The following is a 22650-nucleotide window of genomic DNA, read 5'->3' on the forward strand; positions in this document are numbered from 1 at the left end:
ACTCTTGGACTACTCTTTTACCAACGAATAGTCAGATTGACCGTCACATTATAACGCCCCATTGCTGAAATGGCGAGTATGTTTGATTGGTGTGACGGGGAAGATGGCCATGTACAGATATCCCTTGTCTAATTTTATTCATTTGTGTTTAAGAACAAAGTTACGCCATTACGCGAAAATTATAAAAATAATCATTGCTACACTAACTCTCATTACCTGACATGGCTTCTTTCAAATACATAATTTTTTACCATCATATCTTATGGAAAATTTTAAATTATTTAATAAAATTTGATGATGATAACTAAAAAAAATTATTTTTAGCTAGATGTACTTATACTGAACATGCTGATACCTAAATAGTATTGCAAATGTTTGGAATTTCATATATACAGATATAGAAAATAAAGAAATGGCCATTTTAATATTTCGGGTTATCAGTAATTTGCTCACCAACAGTACCAAACCATGATTTTTGACGCTATAAGTCCTTACACTTTGCCACTAAGCTACTTGGGAAAGAAGGGGGCTTTTTTTCTTTTCTGTAATGTAACACACGTTTTATTCTTATAAGTTAATTTTAGTGACTGCATACACGCTAACATTGTCCTTACTTATCGAAAGGGAAAGAAACTTAGACATGTATAAAAAGTTTACAAACGTTTTTTTTCCCTTTAAACTGAACGCTTATACAAACTATTACCTTCTTGCATATAACTATTAGAGAATGGTTAGCAACATTGCGCTTCAAGAATCAACAGAAGTTTACCCAATATATATATATATTTAAAAAATTTAAAGCCATTTCTCACCACGACAAATTATGAAAAAATAACCCATACAAATAAACTAAGGACTAGATGCACAGGTACATATTGTTTTTCTTCAGAAAAACTTCAGGTAAACAGAGTTTGTATTTTAAAGATTTATCAGTTTGCTTTGTAACTATTTTTGAAATTCTATGTAATAAAGTAAGTGCATTACTAGAAATTCTTCTAATTCTTTAAAATTCCTAAACGACTGGACTAAAGGTGCAATGTTTATGACTATTATAAGCCTAATTTCAATGTATTTTGACGCGTATAATTGCAGACATTCTTCGTCAGTTGTTGTATATAGTTGTTGTATATTTTGAGGCTTAAATAAATAGAGTTCTGACTATATGGCCTCAAGAGGTCTAAACTAACTTGTCGTTAATGGGTATTACAAATATGGTGTGGCTAGAATACTATTATTATATAAACGTTTAATTCTTGAAAACCCCCAAACGACTAGATAAAAAAAATGTGATGTTTCAAAATGCAGTAATCAGTATTAACTAATATCGTACAAAAAGGTTAGAAACAACTTTGTGTTTTAATTTTAAAATCAAACTTTCGACAACTTTCTACGTGTTGGTTGTAATTTAAAGGATAACCAGGATATTGTTATCTACTACTATAAATAATGTACCAATCTTAGAGAAATATTGAGTTGGTTGATAATAATGAAAATGCTTTTTATTTCAACCAACATTTCACATTTGTGAAAAAATGTGGTTTCATTGTACTGGTTGCTTCGAGAAGAAATCGTTAAACTACTGAAAATCAAATAAGGTGTGTCTTGTTGTCGTTATCTCAAAAAACAGATTCAGTTTTTGATCAACATGAAAATAACAGATTGTGGAACGTCCGATTCTTCAGTTGACTTAATATTTCATATGTAAAAACTTGTAATTTTGAAAACAACGAAAATATCCAAGCTGTAACTCAATAAAACAAAAAAGTGACACGTATGTACTTTTTATTAGTTATAAATTTATAAGATAAAAACTAAATTCAACACAAACAATCCTGGCTTCCAGTTAATCACTATGTAATAAATAATATTGCCCTATTTACTCTTATAGTTATCACCATCTTATAAATAGAAAGAAATAAAATGTACAAAAAATAATAGTTAGAACCGACATGATTGGTTTGCTTTGTTTAGAATTTCGCAAAAGCTAAACAATGGTTTATCTGATATACTAAAGGGAAAGCAACTAGTTAACACCACCCACCACCAATTTTTAGACTTTTTTACATTATAATGCCTCCTCGGCTGAAAGAGCAAGCGTGCTCGGTTATACGGATTACAGCACCCTAACTTAATACAGAATTTTAAAAAGCGAACTACACAGAGAATATAGTATAATTCTATGTATTGTTTGTATAATAGCAACTTGAAATAAGTGTTTGCTTAAGTGCAGTTCTTTGTTTGTTTATTGCAGTGATGTTCAAATGTTAGCGTAAACAACAAACTGCAGCAGGTGGACATGTTTTGCACGTTGTGTAAAATAACTTTGTCACAGATGCCTAACAGTGCCGTCGCAAGTAACAGATGACTTTGGTCTCATGTTATCAGACACTTATATAAGTAGAGTAATGCGGGTGGGGAAAAAAAAAGAGAGAGAGAGAAAAAACAACAACAAACTACAGCAATAATGAATATCTTTTGCAACAGGCCAGCTCTTTTGCGGAACTCGAGTTTTTCGTCATTACACGTGCAGCTGGTGGGTTCCCTTCAAATTTTTACCTCGTTCACGTTATGGGACACATTTATTTCTAAACTTGGCAACAACAGTAAATGTGTATATGAATATGAAACTGTGTGCGAGAGATGTAATTAATTTTATCAGATACAATAGTTTAACTTTTAGAGAGAATACTGTTGATTTCTATAGTAATAGAAATGGAGCCACTCCAGTGGCTCAGCGATGTGCCTTAGTGTTCGTATCGCTAAAAAAGCGAGTTTCGATCCTCGTTGTGGGCACAACAGATAGCCCATTGTGTAGCTTTTTGCTTAACATTAAATAAATAAATTTTATCGTACGATCATCAAATATACTTATTTGAGTTTTAATGTCAAATCACCAGAGTGACTTTAAGTAAAATCTATACTGCCACAGACCCCCCAATGACACAGTGGTATGTCTGCGGACCTCTACCGGGTTTCGATACCTGTGATGGGCAGAGCACATACAACCCATTGTGTAACGTTACACGTAACTCAAACTATTGCCACAACAGAAACAGCGACTGTGTACTAAATCATGAATAGAGTGGCTTGTTTGTCATTAAGTATAAAGCTACACAGTGGGTTGGTTATACTGTTTGCTGCGGGTGTTGGAATCCAATGTTAAGCGTTAGAAGATCTCAGACTTATTGTTGAATGACAGGTAAGGTTTTATACGTGTAATTTGTGCACCTAAACTAGAAATCAAGTTTTGTTCAGAATAAGGTCGGATTCTGTAATTTTTCAATAAATATTTTATATGCGAAATATAACGAATTTTAAACAACAGTATCCTTTGCTTAATTTCAACAAATGTGACTTTACAGAGCAGAAATCCAACATTCTCATTTTTCAGGCCATATATATATACGCGTTCATATTTAAAACATAAAAGCCACAGTTCCCATTTGTTATTCAAAATGTATAAAACATATTTTCAAGTTGTGAGACGATCTACGTCATTGACATGCAAACCACACCATACCTATCTAATAAAACACGTATACACTCCATACCAATGACGTGCTTTAGAACAAAGATCAAATCATTTCTGTAATGCTACACTTCGTTCTCTCCGTTTACTGTTTGAAAACGGGTTCATCAAAAGTTTCTGTAGTTTATGCTTTTTTATTTTTAACCTATGACTCATTAGTTTACTTTTGGAGTAAAGTTTTGACACGTTCTTGGTTGATAAATTTGCTGATAGATTCTACATTGTTTTATATTTCTGAGCTGAAAATTTATTTTACATGGATGATTTAGTTTAATACATACTAATTCTACAATTATCGATGTGGTCTACATGGCATCATCAGCTCTTTAAATACATTTTCTTAACTCTTTATCCATGTCCCAGGTACATAGGAATATTTGACTTTGATGTTACAATGTCCCTAATAACATAACCACACAAATGAATGTCTTCAACTCACTGCTTCTTTGATATGGTAAAATCAAGTTTCTTGATTTATAACCATCTTTAGCAGTGTTAAGTCTCTTAAATACATCATTACTAGAGTATTTACGTTTGTATCAATACTTCCATGTTAACTGAAAGCGTTCTTTCTCTTAAACTTATACGCTATTTTAAGTTGTAAAATTATAAAACACAGACTGGAGCACCTGTCCTATGGGAAGTACAAGTATTGAATGTAGAGCTTGAACCAATACACTAAATCATGCATAATTTATTTAATAAATAACTTACTACTTTATTCACCATTACAAAAATTGTTATGATTACTCTGTTTTCATTTCCTTTATGACTTTTATTAAATCCTATCCCCAACTCCATGTTTGTTGATACTCTGTGTAGTTTTCAATGGAATACATTAGTTCTTCTTGGAACAAAACAGATTTGTGTGTGATCTTGTTCGTGAACACTCAGTATAAAACTGTAAAAGGCCAGGAGTTTGTAGCTGTGTCTCTGCCAGTTTAAGGGTCAGACCTCACGCTTTAGTGGCTATTTTTGATATTTTTAATGAAAAAATAAAGAAAATATCCCTCACCCGAAAAAAAATTTTAAAAATAAAAGTTTTACAAATAAAAGTTAATCCAAGTTTGTGAAGTCATTAGGTAAACATATTCTTGCTTTGTGTGTAGTTCGAGTAATAACTATCCTGTGGCGTACCTGTTGATATCATTATACCCTTAGTGGTTCGCGGAAAAATAATGTTTTTAATTCTGTAGGTTCATATTCTAGATATTAATGACTACTTACTCTTTTCTTTAAAGACAGTTTCATCACACATTACTGGTCACAGCGTTTAAACTTGCAAATGTGACGCTTATGAACACTATTTTACAGTTTATTATGTAGACTTAGGGCTGCCACATATTTCTAAAATTGACCATATTATATTACTGGTCGAAGATGTCATTAACAGCATAGACACCCAGATAATAATTCTGTGCATTCTAATCATCACAGGCTTGTTTTTTTTAAGTATTGATTTAAATTATATATTACTGAAGTTTAGATCCATAGTTAATTCAAACACCCAATAAAAATGTAACACGGAATTTGCAACACAACGTGCACGTATATTAACAATAAGCTGTAGATGATAGTAACGAAATTCAACACATTATCAGATACACTATGTTCTACCTCTGATAAGAACCAATAAATTTATCTTACTAAATCGTGTGTGGAATATACAGAGTTCTCTTTTCACTAAAACTGAATACTTTACTAATACTAAGCAAACTACTAACTTAAAAAAGAAGCAATGTTTTGGGATATCACGGGAACTTAAGGCAGCGCGAACCCGAATACAGAAGTACAAGGCAATCGCATACCTAAATTAAGCTGTTTGTACAAACGCGCACTGTACCACCCCAGATACATGGCTAGAAATGAATACTAAATTTATGTAATGCGTAGAGTATTTGTATCACGAAACAATGGTAAATGTTTTTTTTAAATAAATGAAATGTTGTTCAATGTTTCATAACATTATGAACAAATTTATTTTCTTAAAGAAATTATAAAAACTGAGGAAGTTACAGTTTCGTTTAAATACATTTTGCAGGGTTCTCAAACAGCTTGCTATAGTGTTAGATACGTACAGAAAACAGTTAAGTGGAATGTGTAGGAATACCTAACTGGGGAATAAAAATAGCGAAATGTAAACATTCTAAACGTTATTCAAGATGAATAATGGCGCATGTAGGAATAGAAAAATAACAGGTGGACGGCTGTTACCTGCATCTCTTACAGTGTTATTGTTTCGGATGTTCCCTAAAGCTACATCAATGATATCAGCGCTAGCCGTCTCTAATTTCGAGCTAGCAAACAATAGGGGAGGCAGCTAGTCAATATTACCCGCCACCAAGTCCTTGCTTTCTCTAATCAGATAGTGAAACTTGAGCGCCTCTCTAATAGCGTCCTTAAAGTGTTATTGTATGTGTGATGAGGCGTCAGTAGTGGGATTAAAAATTAAAATTAAAATTGTGCTTTAATGCTGATTGGTCGTTCAATAAATGTGTAAATCTTCGTTGATATACAATAGATATTTCAAAACTATCCTACGTACGTCAGGCTTCCTGATTACAAAAAAAAAAAGCTTCTAAGAAATAATGGAATTTATCAATATAAGTGGGAATTGACCATCTGTTTTTTTAAGCTTTAGCATTATAAAGAAAGAAGACAGGACAAGGCTTAGGGCACTTCTGAAGTTTGTGAGAACATTAAACATGCACGTATTTCCACTAATACTCATCATCTGTCTGCTTGGGACATTAAGTGGAGAAGAAGCATGTAAACAGGGCGAAAATTGTAAATTACCTGCCTGTCGCTGTGCAAAGAACAATCTGAGTTCACATAACATTTCTATCAAAGACACTCCACAATTCGTCATCCTCACTTTTGATGATGCAATGAACATTTTGAACAACGTCACCTACTATGATATTTTTAGAACTGGACGAAAAAACAAAAGGAATGGCTGTCCAATTACAGGAACGTTTTTCATCACTCACGAGTACAACGATTATACTTTCGTCCATGAATATTGGCGGTATGGGCACGAGATGTCAAGTCACTCCATCAGGTAACGTCGAGTTTTATTTGTTTATTTTAAAGCAAAGCTGCATTGGATTAGCTGCTGTATCCACCACGAGGAAACAAAACTCGAATTTTAGCATTGTAAATCTGTACGCTTACCGCTGCATCAGAGGAGAACTTTCAATTTCACAAACCATTGATGTAGTGCATTAGAACAAAACTATATCTAGAATATAGTGAGTAAAATCAACCCCAGTCATACATGTAAATATAATCATATTACAAAGTCACTAGATGTATTACCAGTCCAAAATAAAATCTATTAACCAAGGACTATACTGCACCACTTGCTATACTATACCAAACCTGAAAAAGAACTATTAGCAAAGAGTATACTGCACTTTTTGGTACTGGTACACTACGTATGTCCAGAACAACTATTAACAAAGAATATGCAACACTTTTTGCCTAAACTACACATGTTCAGAAGAAATACCATTACCAAATAATTTATTGTAATTTTTGCTAAACTGCATGTCCAGCACAAATAATATTACCAAATAATACACTGCACTCTTTGATAAACTGCATATGTCCAGAACAAATACCATTATCAAATATACTGCACTCTTTGCTAAACTAGGTATGTCCAGAACAAACACCATTACTGAATAATACACTGCACTCTTTACTAAACTACATATGTCCAGAACAAATACCATCACCAAATAATACACTGCATTCTTTGCTAAACTACATAAATATATATATATTATTGAAGCTAAAACGTTTTTTTGTCCACAGCATGTAACAGTTAAATGAAATAGCACAAGCAAAACTGACAACACAGCATTTCTAGCAAAACAACTGATACAGTAAAGTCCATCTTTTTACAATAACTATCAGTCAAGTGAATGAACATCTAGTACTACTGACTGTACAAATTTCATTAGAAAGTTTACTTTCCCAAACACATGCCAATCAGATTAAAGAACATCTAACATTTTTATCTGCATAGCTGGCACTATCTGCCCATAACAAGAAACACTAAGAAAAAAAAAGAACAGGAAAAATCTATAAACATGTCATACATTAAAATGTTTACCTCTTGATAGTAATAAACCAAAGAATATGCAACTCCTGGATATAAATTTAACATTATGCAATACAGCTACCCAAACTAAAAGTAACAACAATACCAATAAGTACAGATTGTTACAGAATTTGTAACAGTTCATTTTCTTGTTAAAAAAAAAGCACACTCAAGTTCAGATGAAGACAAGTTGTTTTCAGCAAAGCAAAAATTCTTGTATGCAAAAAAGTATGAAGTTAAACTTCACACAGCAGATCTAGTTTACTAAAACAGACAGTGCATAATGTATTTAGAAACAGTTCAAGTATAAACTTCAACTGTTGCATTCTTGTTTCTATATAAACATGAAAAGAATGAAAGACAATGATTCAAACTTCATAAATCAAAAGATGCTCCAGGCAAAAGAAAAAAATACAGTAGTTGATGAATTGAAACATTCTAGATCCATCATCCTCTTAATGAGCTAAAGGTAATGGCACAACTATCTCTGTTTATTACCACAACAGTACATAAAGAGCATCCAATATACATTGTTATACCATAATAATTACATAAGTGGTATGCTGTCACATGCAAGAAATTATAGATTAAATGGTTATAAAATACTAAAATCTCATATACAAGTAGAAAATGGTAAGTTAAAACATAATAGTGATTACTAGACTGCCTGACCACTCTACGAAGACTGAAAAAGTTTTAAGCTAAGATAAACAATATATGAAACTATTAGTGAACTAAACACATCAGTGAAATTTGCAGATATAAAATAAGAAAGACATATTTCTGGTATTGGTTTGCTTACAAATGAGAAAAACTAGTTTCCTGATAAATTATTTGATTTCCTACTTTATTACTTAATTAGTTGGAATAAAATTCTAAATGTACCATTTGTTAGGTTTTTCTTTAATTACTTTTTTGACATAATGTTTCATTCTAGACTATTCATAGCATATGAAAAACATTTAACTCATTGAAAACTTTCAAATGAAATATTAACTTGAAAAACAGTAAACAGCAAAAGCACAATTCCTTATTTAAGTTATTCACAAACAATACTTATGTAATTTCAATTCATAAAAAAATGTGCTCATTCACAATTTATAAGCAACTGTGTTTTAGTAAAATTTCTAAATGCTTTCCTGAGTCATCATTAAAAACATAATTACATTTGTTTTTATATTTTTGTATGTAGTTTTCAGCTGCTAATGAGTAACATCATTAGAAGAAAAAAGTTACAATGTTGGAGAGGTTTTAAAATCTTATTTAATAAAAATGTATTTGATATCTGCTAGTCACAAGCCTAAAATTGAGGAATGGAAAAAGGCATCTGTGCAGGAATGGAAGGATGAGATGGTGGACATGCGTAAAATTATATCCAAGTATGGAAATATTCCTGAAACTGAAATAACTGGAACACGTGCACCTTTTCTACAAACAAGTGGAAATGATTATTTTACAGCTCTGACAGAAAATAATTTCAAATGGGACTCGTCTATGCCAACTCGAAAATACTCTGGAAAAGATTCTTTTTACAAGATGTATCCATACACACTGAACTTTGGCTTCACACAAGATTGTGTTATCACACCCTGTCCTAACAAAACATACAATGGCTTCTGGTTACTACCAATGGTGATGCAGTACAGAAGCAATATACTTGAAGACGGTACTGTGATTGAAATACCTTGTTCTATGATTGATGCCTGCTCACCTCAGCCTGAAACAAGAGAAGAAACCCTAATGTTTCTGAAAAAAAATTTTAATGAGCACTATCAGACAAACCGCTCACCTATGCCAATCTATTTACATGAAACATGGTTGAAAAATGAAGAACGAAAACTAGGTTATCTTCAATTTCTCGACTGGGTTCTGAACAAAGATGATGTGTTTGTTGTTACTGTTTCAGAAATGTTGGAATATTTCAAAAACCCTACCCCTTTGAGTGAGTATGTACAGAAAAAATGTGTGAAGCAACCATCTGAAAATAAGTGCATCATTAAAAGTGCATGTGCATACGAAAAGGAGAAAACTCCATTTGAAGGTCCACGGTACATGAGTATTTGTGGTGGGGATTGTCCGGAATATTATCCCTGGCTCAATAATCCATTTGGCACAAAACCTTAAAATGTTTCTATCACACCTTTTTTCTTGAATAATAAGATTTTGTATAATTTGTTTCAATTTTTAAGTAATTTTACTTTTTTTGATACACAGAATAAGACTGGGAGCTTCCCATTAAAATAGCTTTAATATGGTGTAAGTTCATGTTGTATGTAAAAATAAAGTGTTGAAATAATGTTATTTTATTAATTCTTACCAAAAAATTGATTGGTACATTATTTAAACATAAATTACTAGTATCTGCAATTTACATGCATACTTTGAATACCATCTTAACAGTTGATGATATATACATGTTACCCAGACCATCATTATATCTGTTACACCACTCACCCAGCTTGATGAGCTCTGGTATTAGCAAGAGATCTCATCAGCACTGGATATGGCAGATCTAGCATGGTTAACATATTATGACATATTCTGATTCACTTTCCATCATAGATTTTTAAACAAACTGTAATTCCTTCAAGGATGATCCTCAGCAATTACCAAAGTAAAAGTTTTGTATGTGATACATCCTTCAGGAAACATATCCATCAAACAGTCATCTTATAAGAACATGAATAGTTGTTATTAAAAAAAATACTGGTAATCTGGTTCAAACTATGAAGCATTAAAACATCTCAAACTAAGTTTGTGCTTCCATATGAAATGTTTTGACACTCACACTAAAAATACAGCATACAAGAAAAAAGAGAAGAGTATTTTTCAGTAATAAATACCCAAAAGAAGATAGTTTTGTCTACATTAAGCTTTTCAAAAACAATCTTAATTAAATATCTGCATATGAAATAAAGGAGACTGACACGAAAATGAAGGATAATTAACCCTCAGATTATTGATTTAATTTTATATTATTAACTAACAGTGGAATCTTTTGTATTTCATCACATTAAGTAATTTTACGTTTTCATCTGTTAATATCAATCAATGAAAAGCATTTTGTTTTATTTATGGCAAAGCTATTAAGACTATCTGTTGCCAACTATAATTTTGAACTACTGATCAGCAGAGAAAGTTAGGGATCCCAAGTTAACAGACAGGAATTCACAAGCAATCTACTACATAAATAGTTTATGAAAATTTGTGTACACAATTTACAGGGTATAGACATCATCAGTAATTTTACAGTTAAAAGTGACCACTAATTTTCTTAAGAATTCAAACAGCTGATTTACAATTTTATAAGTTTTAGATCTACCAGTTTCTTTGAATAACAGTGTCCAAAAACAATTATGCTTCATTTAGCTGTACACTATAATTAATACTATAAATCTTAACAAGTTAATAAGCTAAAAAACGTTTGTTTTATTGTGTATGTGCTTTACAGGCCTAAGTAATTGCCTCATCTAAAAGAAAAATTACATTTGACACCTATATATATTTGTTTTCACAGCTGTCTTAAAGAATTCATGTATTCCTGTTGCACAAAAATGCTGTGATTTTCACTTTTTATGCCTTAGAAACTGAATGTAATTATTCAGATATATTTCTATAATGTTTTTGGTTTATACAGGCATTTCACATTTGAGTACAAGTTTACATTCAAACAGGTCTCCAGTTGGTTTTGTTAAACATGATCCTGGAAGATTTTTTAATTTTAATTGAAGATCAGTATGAAACATATTTTTTCAACTGGTTATTCCAGTTAACCAACATTTTAAATGTGGTATTAAAAGTGGTTAATGTGATATAGTGCACGTGAATTGAGTTGGTCGGTTGTTTGGCATTTTATGGCACAAAGCAACTTGGTTATCTATGCTAACCAACTGCTGAAAAAAAAAAAAAGTAAAATCATTAAAATTTGTAAAAAGTAATCATGTTAAAATAAAACAAAGTTCAATTTTTGAATTAAAAACTTAAACAGCATTCAAAAGGCCAATAGTACTTTCAAAAAATAAAAACATTTGTAAGGAGGTCAGTACCATCATCACCAATAACACTATCCAGTATTAGGGGTAAACTTGTAGACAAAACATCTTTAAAATGGTGCCATCATTCAGAGTTCTAATAATGGTATGACAGTAAAATGTGGACCACTGTGACCTGAGTGTTACACAGACTATAAATTGGCACATCAGTCTGAGATAAAAGAAAATGATGAGTTAAAAATGTGTGACCAATGCATAGTCTAGTTAGGACAACTTCTTTCCAATCCTTATGGAAACAAGACAGCCAAAGTCCAGTATAGGGTTTTATATGAAAAAGCTCATTTTCATGTTGTTCACTCCAAGTTGATTGTCAACTGATGCAGAGCTGAGTCTTGAATACAAAACCATAGTCCATGTATGAAAGGGGCACAGCAGTGATAGCACCAGAGCAGACAGACTTAGCTACAGTGTCAACAAGCTCCTTCCTGCAAATACCAACTTGGCCTAGTATCCAGAAAAACTACACAGAAGTAGATGTTAAAGAGAAATGGGCCAGTATGTTTTGAATACTGGCAAGAACAAGGTGTAAACTAATGTGAAGCGATTCCAGGGCCAGTAGAGAACTAAGCAAGTTGGTATAAATAGTGCAATTTGAGTACTGCTTAGCTTTATGTAATCTACAGCAAGAGAATGGCATACAGTTCAGCAGTGAACACAGAAACTGTGGAGGGAATTCTGTACACAACCTCAACAAACCATGGTAGAGCCCAAAGAGTCACCTGACTTAAAACCATCTGTATAAATGGGAATGGATGGATGATTCAAAAGATGTTCAGCAAATAAAAGAAGGTACTTCCAATCAGGAGTATCTGTTTTTCTCAGATGACTTAAAGAAAGGTCACATTTGGGGATGGTAATAAGCCATAGTAAGATGGGCTGACCAGTGGATACAGCAATGTCATCCAAGGACAAACCCAATTCAACCAACTGCGCCTGGATACAAGGCCAAAAGGAACAATAGCAGATTGTCTGTTCTGAAAAACATGGCTCACTGAGGAAGGTAAACACAACCCCAGGTGGGATGCTATGGTAAAGATTGAAGTTTTGAAGCACACAGTAAATGCAGTTACAAATAGCAGAGGTACAGAGGAGGTTCAAGACACTCTGTGTACAAACTTTAGACTGGATAACTGCAAAAAAGCTCCCATGTAGGCTTGAAACCCTTGATGATCAATGGCAGCCAGCATCTTCAAGGTCAAGGTCCTGACAGTACCTCAGACCAGAGACTCATGGTCCAGTTTCGATCAAATGAGAGCGCAATATATCTTTAGCATAGGACACTGATCCACTGGTGGAAAAGATGACATGGAGGATGTTCAGTGCCCTTGTACATGTGACTTGTAGCTGCTTGATGTATGGTAGCTAATGGTAAAAAATAAGTCCCAAGAACTTTGCTTCAGAAACCACGGGAAGCACAACTTCACCAACACAGAGTTCAGAATCGGGGTGAATAACCTGTTGGTGGAAAAAGTGCCTGCAAACAGTTTTGGAGAGAGAAGAATTAAAAATGTTCACTATGGTCCACTTCAGTAAATGACTGAGGGCAGCCACTCAATAAACCTCATGTTCGACAACTGACGTGAAATGTGAAAGTTGTCAACATAATGCCCATTTGCAACAGTAAGAGGCAGTTGTCCAGCGATGGCATCAATCTTTATATTGAAAAGTGTGACACTCAAAACACAACTTTGAGGACTCCAAGTTCCTGTAGGAAAGAACGGGAAAATGTTGAACCCACATGAACATGGAATCACCTGCCCATTGAAAATTTTTAACAAAATTAGGCAAATGGCCTCATAACCCATATAAGTGGAGGTCTTGCAAAATGCCATACCTGCGTGTAGTATCATAAGCCTTCTCAAGGTCAAAGAATACTGAAACAAGATGTCACTTGAGAAAGACTTCTCTGATCAATGTTTTAAGTTTAATCAGGTGGCCCCTGGTGGAACTCTGTTGTTGGAACTCACACTAGGTGAGCAAGAGGAGGTTGTTTGATTTAAGGAACCAAACAACACAAGCATTAACCATCCTCTCTTACAGAGACAGCTTGTCCAAGAACTTAGCAGTAATTTGAAGAAATCTTGTCATCCTTCCCAGGCTTAGAGAAAGGTAGGACAATAGCCTAGTGCCACACATCAGGAAAAACATTCTCCTATCAAATCTGGTTAAAAACAACAAGAAGAGCAGGAGAGGGATAGCACAGCATCTCATAGCATATATCACAGGTCCAGCAGATGTACTGCCAGAGCAATGAAGAACCAACTTGAGTTCCACCAGTGTAAAGAGATGATTACAGTCATAGAGGTGATTAGCCCAACAGGAAAGACATCATTGCTCAGCCCAGGTCTTAATGGTTAAGAAGGTGGAGGATAAAGCAGAAGTTCTAGGTACCTGGGAAAAGCTTTTGCTGAGAGTATCAATGATACTCTAGGCATCAGCAACTTCCTGACCATTACAGAGCAAGATTTGAAGGGGGACAGAATTATACTGCCCACTGACCTTACGAATCTTGTCCCATATGATTTTGGAACTGGTGTTAAAGACATCCTTATTGTGAATTTAATCCAAGATTTCTTCTGGTTTTGATATCTTATCTGCCAAGCATGTGCACAGGCCCACTGAAAAATGATGTGATTCAAATCTGTAGGATACCTACAAAAGGTATCTCAGGCCCATTTTTGAGCCTTCTGTGCCATGTGGTAGACAGGATTCCACCACAGATGAGGATACAATGGGAAACGTGAGAGCAGTGAAAGAGAGCCAGTTAGCTTGGTCCAGCTTCCACCAGGGCAGGCAGGTCAGATGGCATCGACCACAGCCAGTCTCTCTCAAAATGACAAGAAAAATGATCACTGACCTGTGGGTTACTGTCAACCCTCCATGAAAAGTGAGAAAATAGTGAAGAGAAGCAGATTAAGAGATCAACAGCAATAAAAGACTGGCTAGGTGCATGAAAATAAGTATAAGAACCAGCATTGAAGAGAGAAAGGTTGTGATCTGAGAGCATATGCTCTACTGAGCAACCCTTCCCATCAATATCAGCACCTTCTCAGAGGGGATATGTCCATTAAAGACCCCCAGGATTAAAAAGGGAGACAGCAACTGTTCAATGAGAACATCAAGGTCTGAATGATTATAGGTCACTTCAGGAGATAGGTAGAGAGAAAAAACAGTGATGGTACAACTCAATGAAACACGGATGGCTATAGCCTTAAAGAATTGTGTCAAGTGTCAAAGACAGGGTGGGCATAGACTGATTGATCAGCAGTGCCACCCTTCCATGCACTCGTCCATCACACAACCTGTCGTTAATGTCCAAAGAAAACTGCCAAAAGGTGATGGTATCAGCAGGTTTTCTGAAAGGAAAACACACAGGATGGTGAGAATCAATCATTGAGGTTAGTGGCCATTTTTTATGTACGTATAGGTGAACTGGGTGGAGAACCATTCAGTTTTCTATTGGAAGAAGATTCCAATGACTGAGGGCATGAACAAATGATCATTCTGCATCTCTTGAGTCAGAGAAGAAAATGAACCCGAGGAAACACCTGAACCCAGGACCAAAGAAAGTGGATCCATGGATCTGCTGGAAGAAATGGTAGGGACAAAGATGGGTGTTGACATTGATTCAACTTTCTTAACCATGGAGGGCAAAATACTTTACACATGGTTTGAGAATTATTCTTTCAGAAGCATGGAGAAATCCATCTGCACTCCCACTGAAGCAGCATATGCCCAAGATGGAGTGGTGGACAGTAACATTTGAGCATTGGGGTACGAAATGTTTTGAACCATTTTTAAATGTTGTACCTCTTTTTCTTCCACCCACCTAGGGCATGAATGAAAGTAAGATGGGTGAGAGCCACTACAATTAACACAATGAAAGTCTATTTCACACTCACAGGCATTGTGGTACATGCCACCTCAATAAGAACATTTCAAGGAACTATGACATGATGATTTTGAATGACCAATCTGCTTACACTGGAAACATCCGAGAGGGTTTGAAATGTATGGCCATACTCTGCAATTAAGATAACCTGTATTGATGGTGGCAGGCAGATGTGAGAATCAGAACATTGGTTGGCATTATATTTCCATCTTTGCGAGTGGATATACGCCTCACTTCAGAAACTTCTTGGGTGAAGAAACCAGCGAGAATCTGACTCAGGGATGTTCTTAAAATCCCATTCAACAATAACTCCTCACAATGAACTCAAAGTAGTATGGTGAGTAACCTCAATAAGTTTATCCCCAATGGCCTTTGAATGCAAGGTATTCATTGTGTTTAGGAGTGGATGTTTCCACCACTATGTTACCAGAACAAAGCTTTTTGACTGACTTTGCAAAGCCAGCAAGTCCCTCTAGTCCCTTCTGAATAAAAAAGGGAGACATTTGCCTTAAAGGTTTGTTTGAACGAGAATGTAGTATAAGAAAATGAGGTACAAGTGTAAGGGATGTTGAAGACTGTTGCTCAGAATCTCCAAGATGTGGTCATTTACCAATGGGGTTTTTTACTATTTTATTTAAGTTTTTATTTAGGGGATCAATAATAAAGAAAGAATATTGTGGTGCTCACTGCTCCCACACACCATGGAGCCCTATGAGGGGATGCACTACAACACCAGGGTTTCATGAGCACTATACCCAAATACTAGCATGACACATAATGTCCAAAACACCTGCTGAGAATGTCCAACACTGGTACTTGGTTTGGTTGACCATTGCCCAAGTGAACCATCCAACTAATACTGGGGTAAGACATCCCAATGCTGCCCATCTACAGACATTCAAGAGCAAAATGGTGTTTCATGATTGGACCCTTCAAACACCGGGAACCTCTTCGTCTCTTTACAGGTTGCTATACATAGTAAACATTTTTAGATCCCAGGGAAGACAAACTGAAAAAACAAAACCTTCTCTGGATTGATTGATTTAGTGTTTTATGGCACAAAGCAGCTAGGGTATCTGCAACAAACATCCAGTAAAAAGGTACAAATAAATTAAATGTAGTAAAATACATAAAAGGAAATGAAGGTAAAACAAAACATCATTGAAAAACAGAAAAAGCGTAAAACCAATGTTGACACCTAGTCTACAATGTTAAGAGAGAAAGCAGAGTAAGAGAAGTTGTAAAGGACTTTCTCTAGCAAAATGGTAATGATCATAAACTGCCAGGAAGACTAACAGGTAAGTACAAGAACCACAGTCAGCCACCTGAAGTTGGCCTTTCCAGTCCTGGTTCCAGGTTATGTTGTCGTAACAGCCATTATCAAAAGGCAAAATAATAAAAGTGTTAAAAGACATATAGCAAAATTGTAATAAAAATTAGCCAAATGTCCTGTAAAAAGGTAAAAGTAAAGTAAATGTAGTAAAATTTGTAAAAGAAAACAATGGTAAAAACAAAACAGCAATTAAAAACATAAAATGGCATAAAACCAATGTTGACATCCAGTTTACAAAGTTGTAAAGGACTTCCTGTAGCAGAATGATAATGATCATAACCCACCAGGAAGACTAACAGGTAAGTACAAGAACCACCGTCAGTCACCTGAAGTTGGTCTTTCCAGTCCTGGTTCCGAGTTATGTGTCATTATGGCCAGTACCAAAAGGTAAAGTAATAAAAGTGTTAAAAGACATGCAGCAAAACTCTAATAACAACTCGTCAGGACGACTAACGGGTAGTTCAAACAGCAGTGTTAGTCACCTGAAGTTGTCCTTTCAAGTTCTGGTGTCGAGTTATTTAATGTTCTGATTATTTTCCAATTTCAAATTGAACTAGAGAGATTGAGACTCTGAAAGGGGAACCACAATTAGAAAGGTGTAATGAATAAATACCCAACACTTAAATGAGATTAAAAAGATTAATGGCCATTAAAAAACTAAAAACTTTATCAAGGTGGACAGTGTCACCATCACCAATAACACTGTCCAATGTTACAGATAAACCCTGGGAAAAAACATGTTGAAAATATTGTCGTCGTTGAGAGTCGTAATGATGGCAACAAAGTAAAATGTGGCTTACAGTGATTTAAGTGTTACACAAACTACACACTGGTGCATCAGCTCCAGATAAAAGAAAACAATGAGTTAAAAACTGTGACCAATGTGTAGTCAACAACTTCCTCCTTTCGAACCTCACGGAAGCTAGATAGTCAAAGCCCGATATAGGGTTTTATTTGAAAAAGCTTGTTGTCACATTGCTCACTCCAAGTAAACTGCCAGCTGGCACGGAGCTGAGCCTTGAATACAGGACCATAGTCCATGTATGGAATAGGCACAGTGGTGAGTGTGCCAGAGCAGATAGATTTAGCTGCCGTGTCTGCAAGCTCATTCCCATGAATACCAACGTGGCCTGGTATCCAGAACAACTGGATAGAAGTAGATGTTAAAGAGAAATGGGCCAGTCGGTTTTGAATATCAGCGAGAACAGGGTGTGAACCAATGTGAAGTGATTCCAAGGCCAGTAGAGAACTAAGCGAGTCAGTATAAATAGTGCAGTCGGCATACTGCTCAGCTTCAATATGATCCAGTGCAAGAGATATGGCGTACATTTCAGCAGTGAACACAGAAGCTGTAGAGGGGATTCTGTGCACAACCACTAAACTGCAACAAGCCATGGCACAGCCCACAGAATTACCTGATTTGGAACCATCCATATAAATTGGAATGGAATGATTGTTTGAAAGATGTTCAATAAATAAAAGACAGTACTTCCAATCGAGAGTGTCTGCCTTTTTCAGATGACTTAAAGAAAGGTCACATTTAGGGGCTGTAATAAGCCCCAGTGAATTCTGTAATGTTATCTAAGGACAGACCCAATTCATCCAATTACACCTGGATGCAAAGGCCAAGAGGAGCAATGGCAGATCGTCTGTTCTGAAAAAGTAAGGCCCACTGAGGAAGGAAAACATCCCCAGGTGGGATGCTTTAATAAGGAACGAAGTTTCGAAGAATATAGTAAAGACAGTTGCAAATGGTATAGGTGCAGAGAAGGTTCATGAGATTCTACGTATAAGCTTTGAACTGGGGAAGTGCAGAAAGCCCCAGTGCAGAGTCGAAGTCCTTGATGATGAATGGGGTCCAGCATCTTTAAGGCCGAGGGTCTGGCAGAGCCATAGACCATTGATCCATAGTTGAGTTTTGAATGAATAAGAGCACGATATACCTTTAACATAGAACATCGATCAGCTCCCCAACTGGCGGTAAAGAGAACACGGAGGATGTTCAGTGCTCTTGTGCATTTGACCCGCAGCTGCTTTAAGTGTGGTATAAAAGTCAGCTTACGGTCAAAGATAAGCCCCAAGAACTTGGTCTCAGGGACCACTGGCAGCAAATCTTCACCGATACATAGTTCAGGATCAGGGTGAATACCCCGTTGGTGGCAAAAGTGCATGCAAATGGTTTTACTGAGAGAAAAATTAAAGCCGTTCGCCGTAGTCCACTTCAGTACACGATTGAGGGCAGTTTGTGGTTGCCACTCAATATATCTCATGTTCGATGACTGACACAAGATGTGAAAGTCGTCGACATAGAGCCCATTTGCAACAGTGACAGGGAGTTGTTCAGTGATGGCATTTATCTTTATGCTGAAAAGTGTGACACTCAAAACACAGCCCTGAGGGATCCCAAGTTCCTGTGCAAAACAACGGGAAAGTGTCAAACCCACATGAACTTGGAATCTCCTTCCATTAAAAAAATTTTAATAATCAAGGGTAAATGGCCACATAACCCATATATATGGAGGTCTTGCAAAATGCCATACCTCCATGTTGTGTCATAAGCCTTTTCATTGTCAAAGAATATTGAAACAAGATGTTAGCATTTGAGAAAGGAAATCTCTGATTGATGTTTCAAGTCGAATTAGGTGGTCTATGCTGGAGTGCTGTCATTGGAACCCAAACTGGGTTGGCGAGAGGAGGTTGTTTGATTCGAGGAACCAAACAAGACAAGCATTAACCATCCTCTCTAAGGTCTTAAAGAGACAGCTCATCAAAGCAATTGGATGGTAGTTTGAAGGAATCTTGGGATCTTTCCCAGGTTTAGAAAAAGGTAAGATAATAGCCTGGTGCCAAGCATCAGGAAAAACATTCTCCTGCAAGATCAGATTAAAAACAATTAGAAGAATATCAAGAGAATCAGGAGAGTGATAACGCAGCATGTCATAGTGTACATCATCAGGTCCAACAGATATACTGCCAGACCAATGAAGGGCCATTTTCAGTTTCACCAGTGTAAAGGGACAATTATAGTCAAAGAGACAGTCAGTTCAAAAGGAAAGAAGTGAATGCTCTGCCCAAGTCTTGATGGCCAAGAAGGTGGAGGAACAAGCAGAAGTGCTGGATATCCAGCAAAAGCTTTCACATAGAGTATCAGCAATGCTCTGGACATCAGCTACCTCTCGGCTATCAGAGAGTAAGATCAAGAGGAGGACAGAATTGTAGTGCCCACTGACCTTTGAATCCTGTCCCATATGACCTTGGAACTGGTGGTAGAAGATATGCTAGTTGTGAACTTAATCCAAGATTCCTTCTGGCTTTAACGTCTTACCCACCTAGCATGTACATGGGCCTGTTGGAAAGCGATGCAGTTCGAAAGTGTGGGATATCTACAGAAAGTATCCCAGGCCCGTTTTTGAGCCTTTTGTGCCAAGTGGCAAGCAGGATTCGACCACGGGCGAGGATATCATGGAAAACGTGTCAAGGTTTTAGGAATACACTGAGTAGCTGCTTGTATAATACAGTCAGTTACTGCTGCCACACAGTTGTCTACTGATGGCTGATTCACGATGGCAGGATCAGGTTCTGCGAGAGCAGTGAAAGTGGACCAGTCTGTCTTATCCAGCTTCCACCGGGGCACGCAGGTAGGGTGGCATTGACCACGGCCAGTCTCTCTCAAAAGTATAGGAAAATTATCACTGCCTAGTGGATTATTGTCAAACCTCCATGAAAAATGGGAAAATAATGAAGAGGAACAAACCAAGAGATCAATAGTGGTAAAGGACTGACTACGTGCATGAGAATAAGTGGAAGAACCAGTATTGAAAAGAGAAAGGTTGTGATCAGAGAGCATCCGCTCTACAGATCGGCCCCTCCCATCAATAATAGCACTTCCCCAGAGGGGATGATGTCCATTAAAATCCCCTAGGATTAGAAATGGAGATGGCAATTGTTCAACGAGAGCATCAAGATCTGATTGATCATATGTCTCTCCAGGGGACAGGTACAGAGAACAAACAGTGATGGTATGACCCAAGGAAACACGAATGGCTACAGCCTCCAAGGGTGTGTTGAGTGACAAAGACAGGGTGGGCACATGCTGATCAACCAATAGTGCCACCCCTCCATGTACTCATCCATCACAGAGCCCGTCATTTCTGTACAGAGAAAACTGCCGAATGGTGACTGTATCAGCAGGTTTTAGAAATGTTTCTTGTAAGGGAAGACATACAGGATGGTAGGAAGCAATCAGTGTTTTGATATCATCCAGATTAGAACGGAAACCTCGACAGTTCCATTGTATCAAAGTGGCCATTTTTAATGACGGGTAGGAGAAGTGGCTGGGGAACCCTTCTGTTTACGACCATGTCTTTTTTCCTTACTGTCCTTATTCGGAGGAGGTCTATTGACCTCCATGGATTCTACCCTGGGTTGTTTGGGCAGGTCTTTGTTGTTGGAAGGGGATTCCAGTGACTGAGGACGCGAACAAATGATTGATTTGCATCGTGGGGTGGGAGAAAAAGATGTATCAGAAGAAATGCCTGTATTTGAAACTGAAGGATGTGGATCTTGAGGTTTGTTGGAATGTATGGGAGGAACAGAGATGGGTGTGGAGGTCGATTCATCAACCTTTTTAACCACGGAGGTCAAAAGGCTTTTCATTTGTTTTGAAAACGATTTTCTTGGAGGCACAGAGATCTGTTTGCACTCCCACTGTAGTTGTGGAATGAAGTGCAGCAGCATATGTCTGAGATGGAGTGGTGGGCAGCAATTTCCGAGCCTCAGGATAATTAACGTTATGAGTCGTTTACAAACGCTGCACCTCTTTTTCCTCCAACCATTTTGGGCGAGAACGAAAGTCGGAAGGGTGAGAACCATTGCAGTTGATGCAATGTGGGTCCATGTCACATTCACTGGCATTGTGGTCCTTGCCACCACAACGAGCACATGTCAGGGAACCATGACTTGATGTCTTTGAGTGGCCGAACCTCTGACATTGGAAACATTGGAGAGGGTTTGGAATGTATGGCCGTACCCTGCAAGTTAGATAACCTGCCTTGGTGGTGGCAGGTGATGATGTAAATGTCAAAACGAGGGTATTTGTTGGTAGTGTATCTCCATCTTCGTGAGTGGAGATGTGCCTCGCTGCAGAAACTCCTTGAGTGGAGAGACCAGCAAGAAACTCTGACTCGGGGACATTCTTCAAATCCCTCTCAACAATAACTCCTCGTGATGAATTCAAGGTAGCATGAGGGGTAACCTCAATAGGTATATCCCCAATTGCCATTGAATTCAAGAGAAGTTCACTGTGGTGGGTTGTGGATGTTTCAACTAATATGTCTCCAGATCGAAGCTTCTTTACTGACTTTTGAGAGCAGCAAGACCCTCTAGTCACTTCTGAATAAAAAAGGGGGATAATTGCCCTAAAGGTTTTTCTGAAAGAGAATGTAATATAAAAAAAAGAGGTATGTGTGTTACAGATGTTGAAGATTGCTGCTCAGAGTCTTCAAGATGTGGTCGCTTACCTATTGACTGTTTTTTCACTATTTTATTTAAATTTTTTGAAGGAGGATCCATAGAAAAAAAGAAAAATTTCGGTACCCACTGACCCCACCCACCATGGAGCCCTATGAGGGGATGCACTACAATGTCATGCAAGGACAATGCAGCAATGCCAGGGTTTCATGAGCACTATACCCAAACACCAGCATCAGGCACAATTTCCACAACACCCGTTGAGAA

At 36.6% G+C, this 22650-nt stretch overlaps 1 protein-coding gene across 1 annotated transcript; it reads left to right on the forward strand.

The window, feature by feature from the left end:
• Positions 1-3052: 3052 nt before the first annotated feature.
• On the forward strand, positions 3053-9933 carry LOC143225916 (chitin deacetylase 8-like). Its single transcript, XM_076456144.1, has 3 exons — positions 3053-3199; positions 6165-6590; positions 8930-9933. The coding sequence occupies exons 2-3, from the start codon at positions 6235-6237 to the stop codon at positions 9759-9761; spliced, it is 1188 nt and encodes a 395-aa protein (XP_076312259.1). The 5' UTR covers positions 3053-3199; positions 6165-6234; the 3' UTR covers positions 9762-9933.
• The last annotated feature ends 12717 nt before the right edge of the window (positions 9934-22650 follow it).

Source organism: Tachypleus tridentatus, chromosome 9 (genome assembly GCF_004210375.1).
Source record: "Tachypleus tridentatus isolate NWPU-2018 chromosome 9, ASM421037v1, whole genome shotgun sequence".
Classification (NCBI taxonomy): Eukaryota; Metazoa; Arthropoda; class Merostomata; order Xiphosura; family Limulidae; genus Tachypleus; species Tachypleus tridentatus.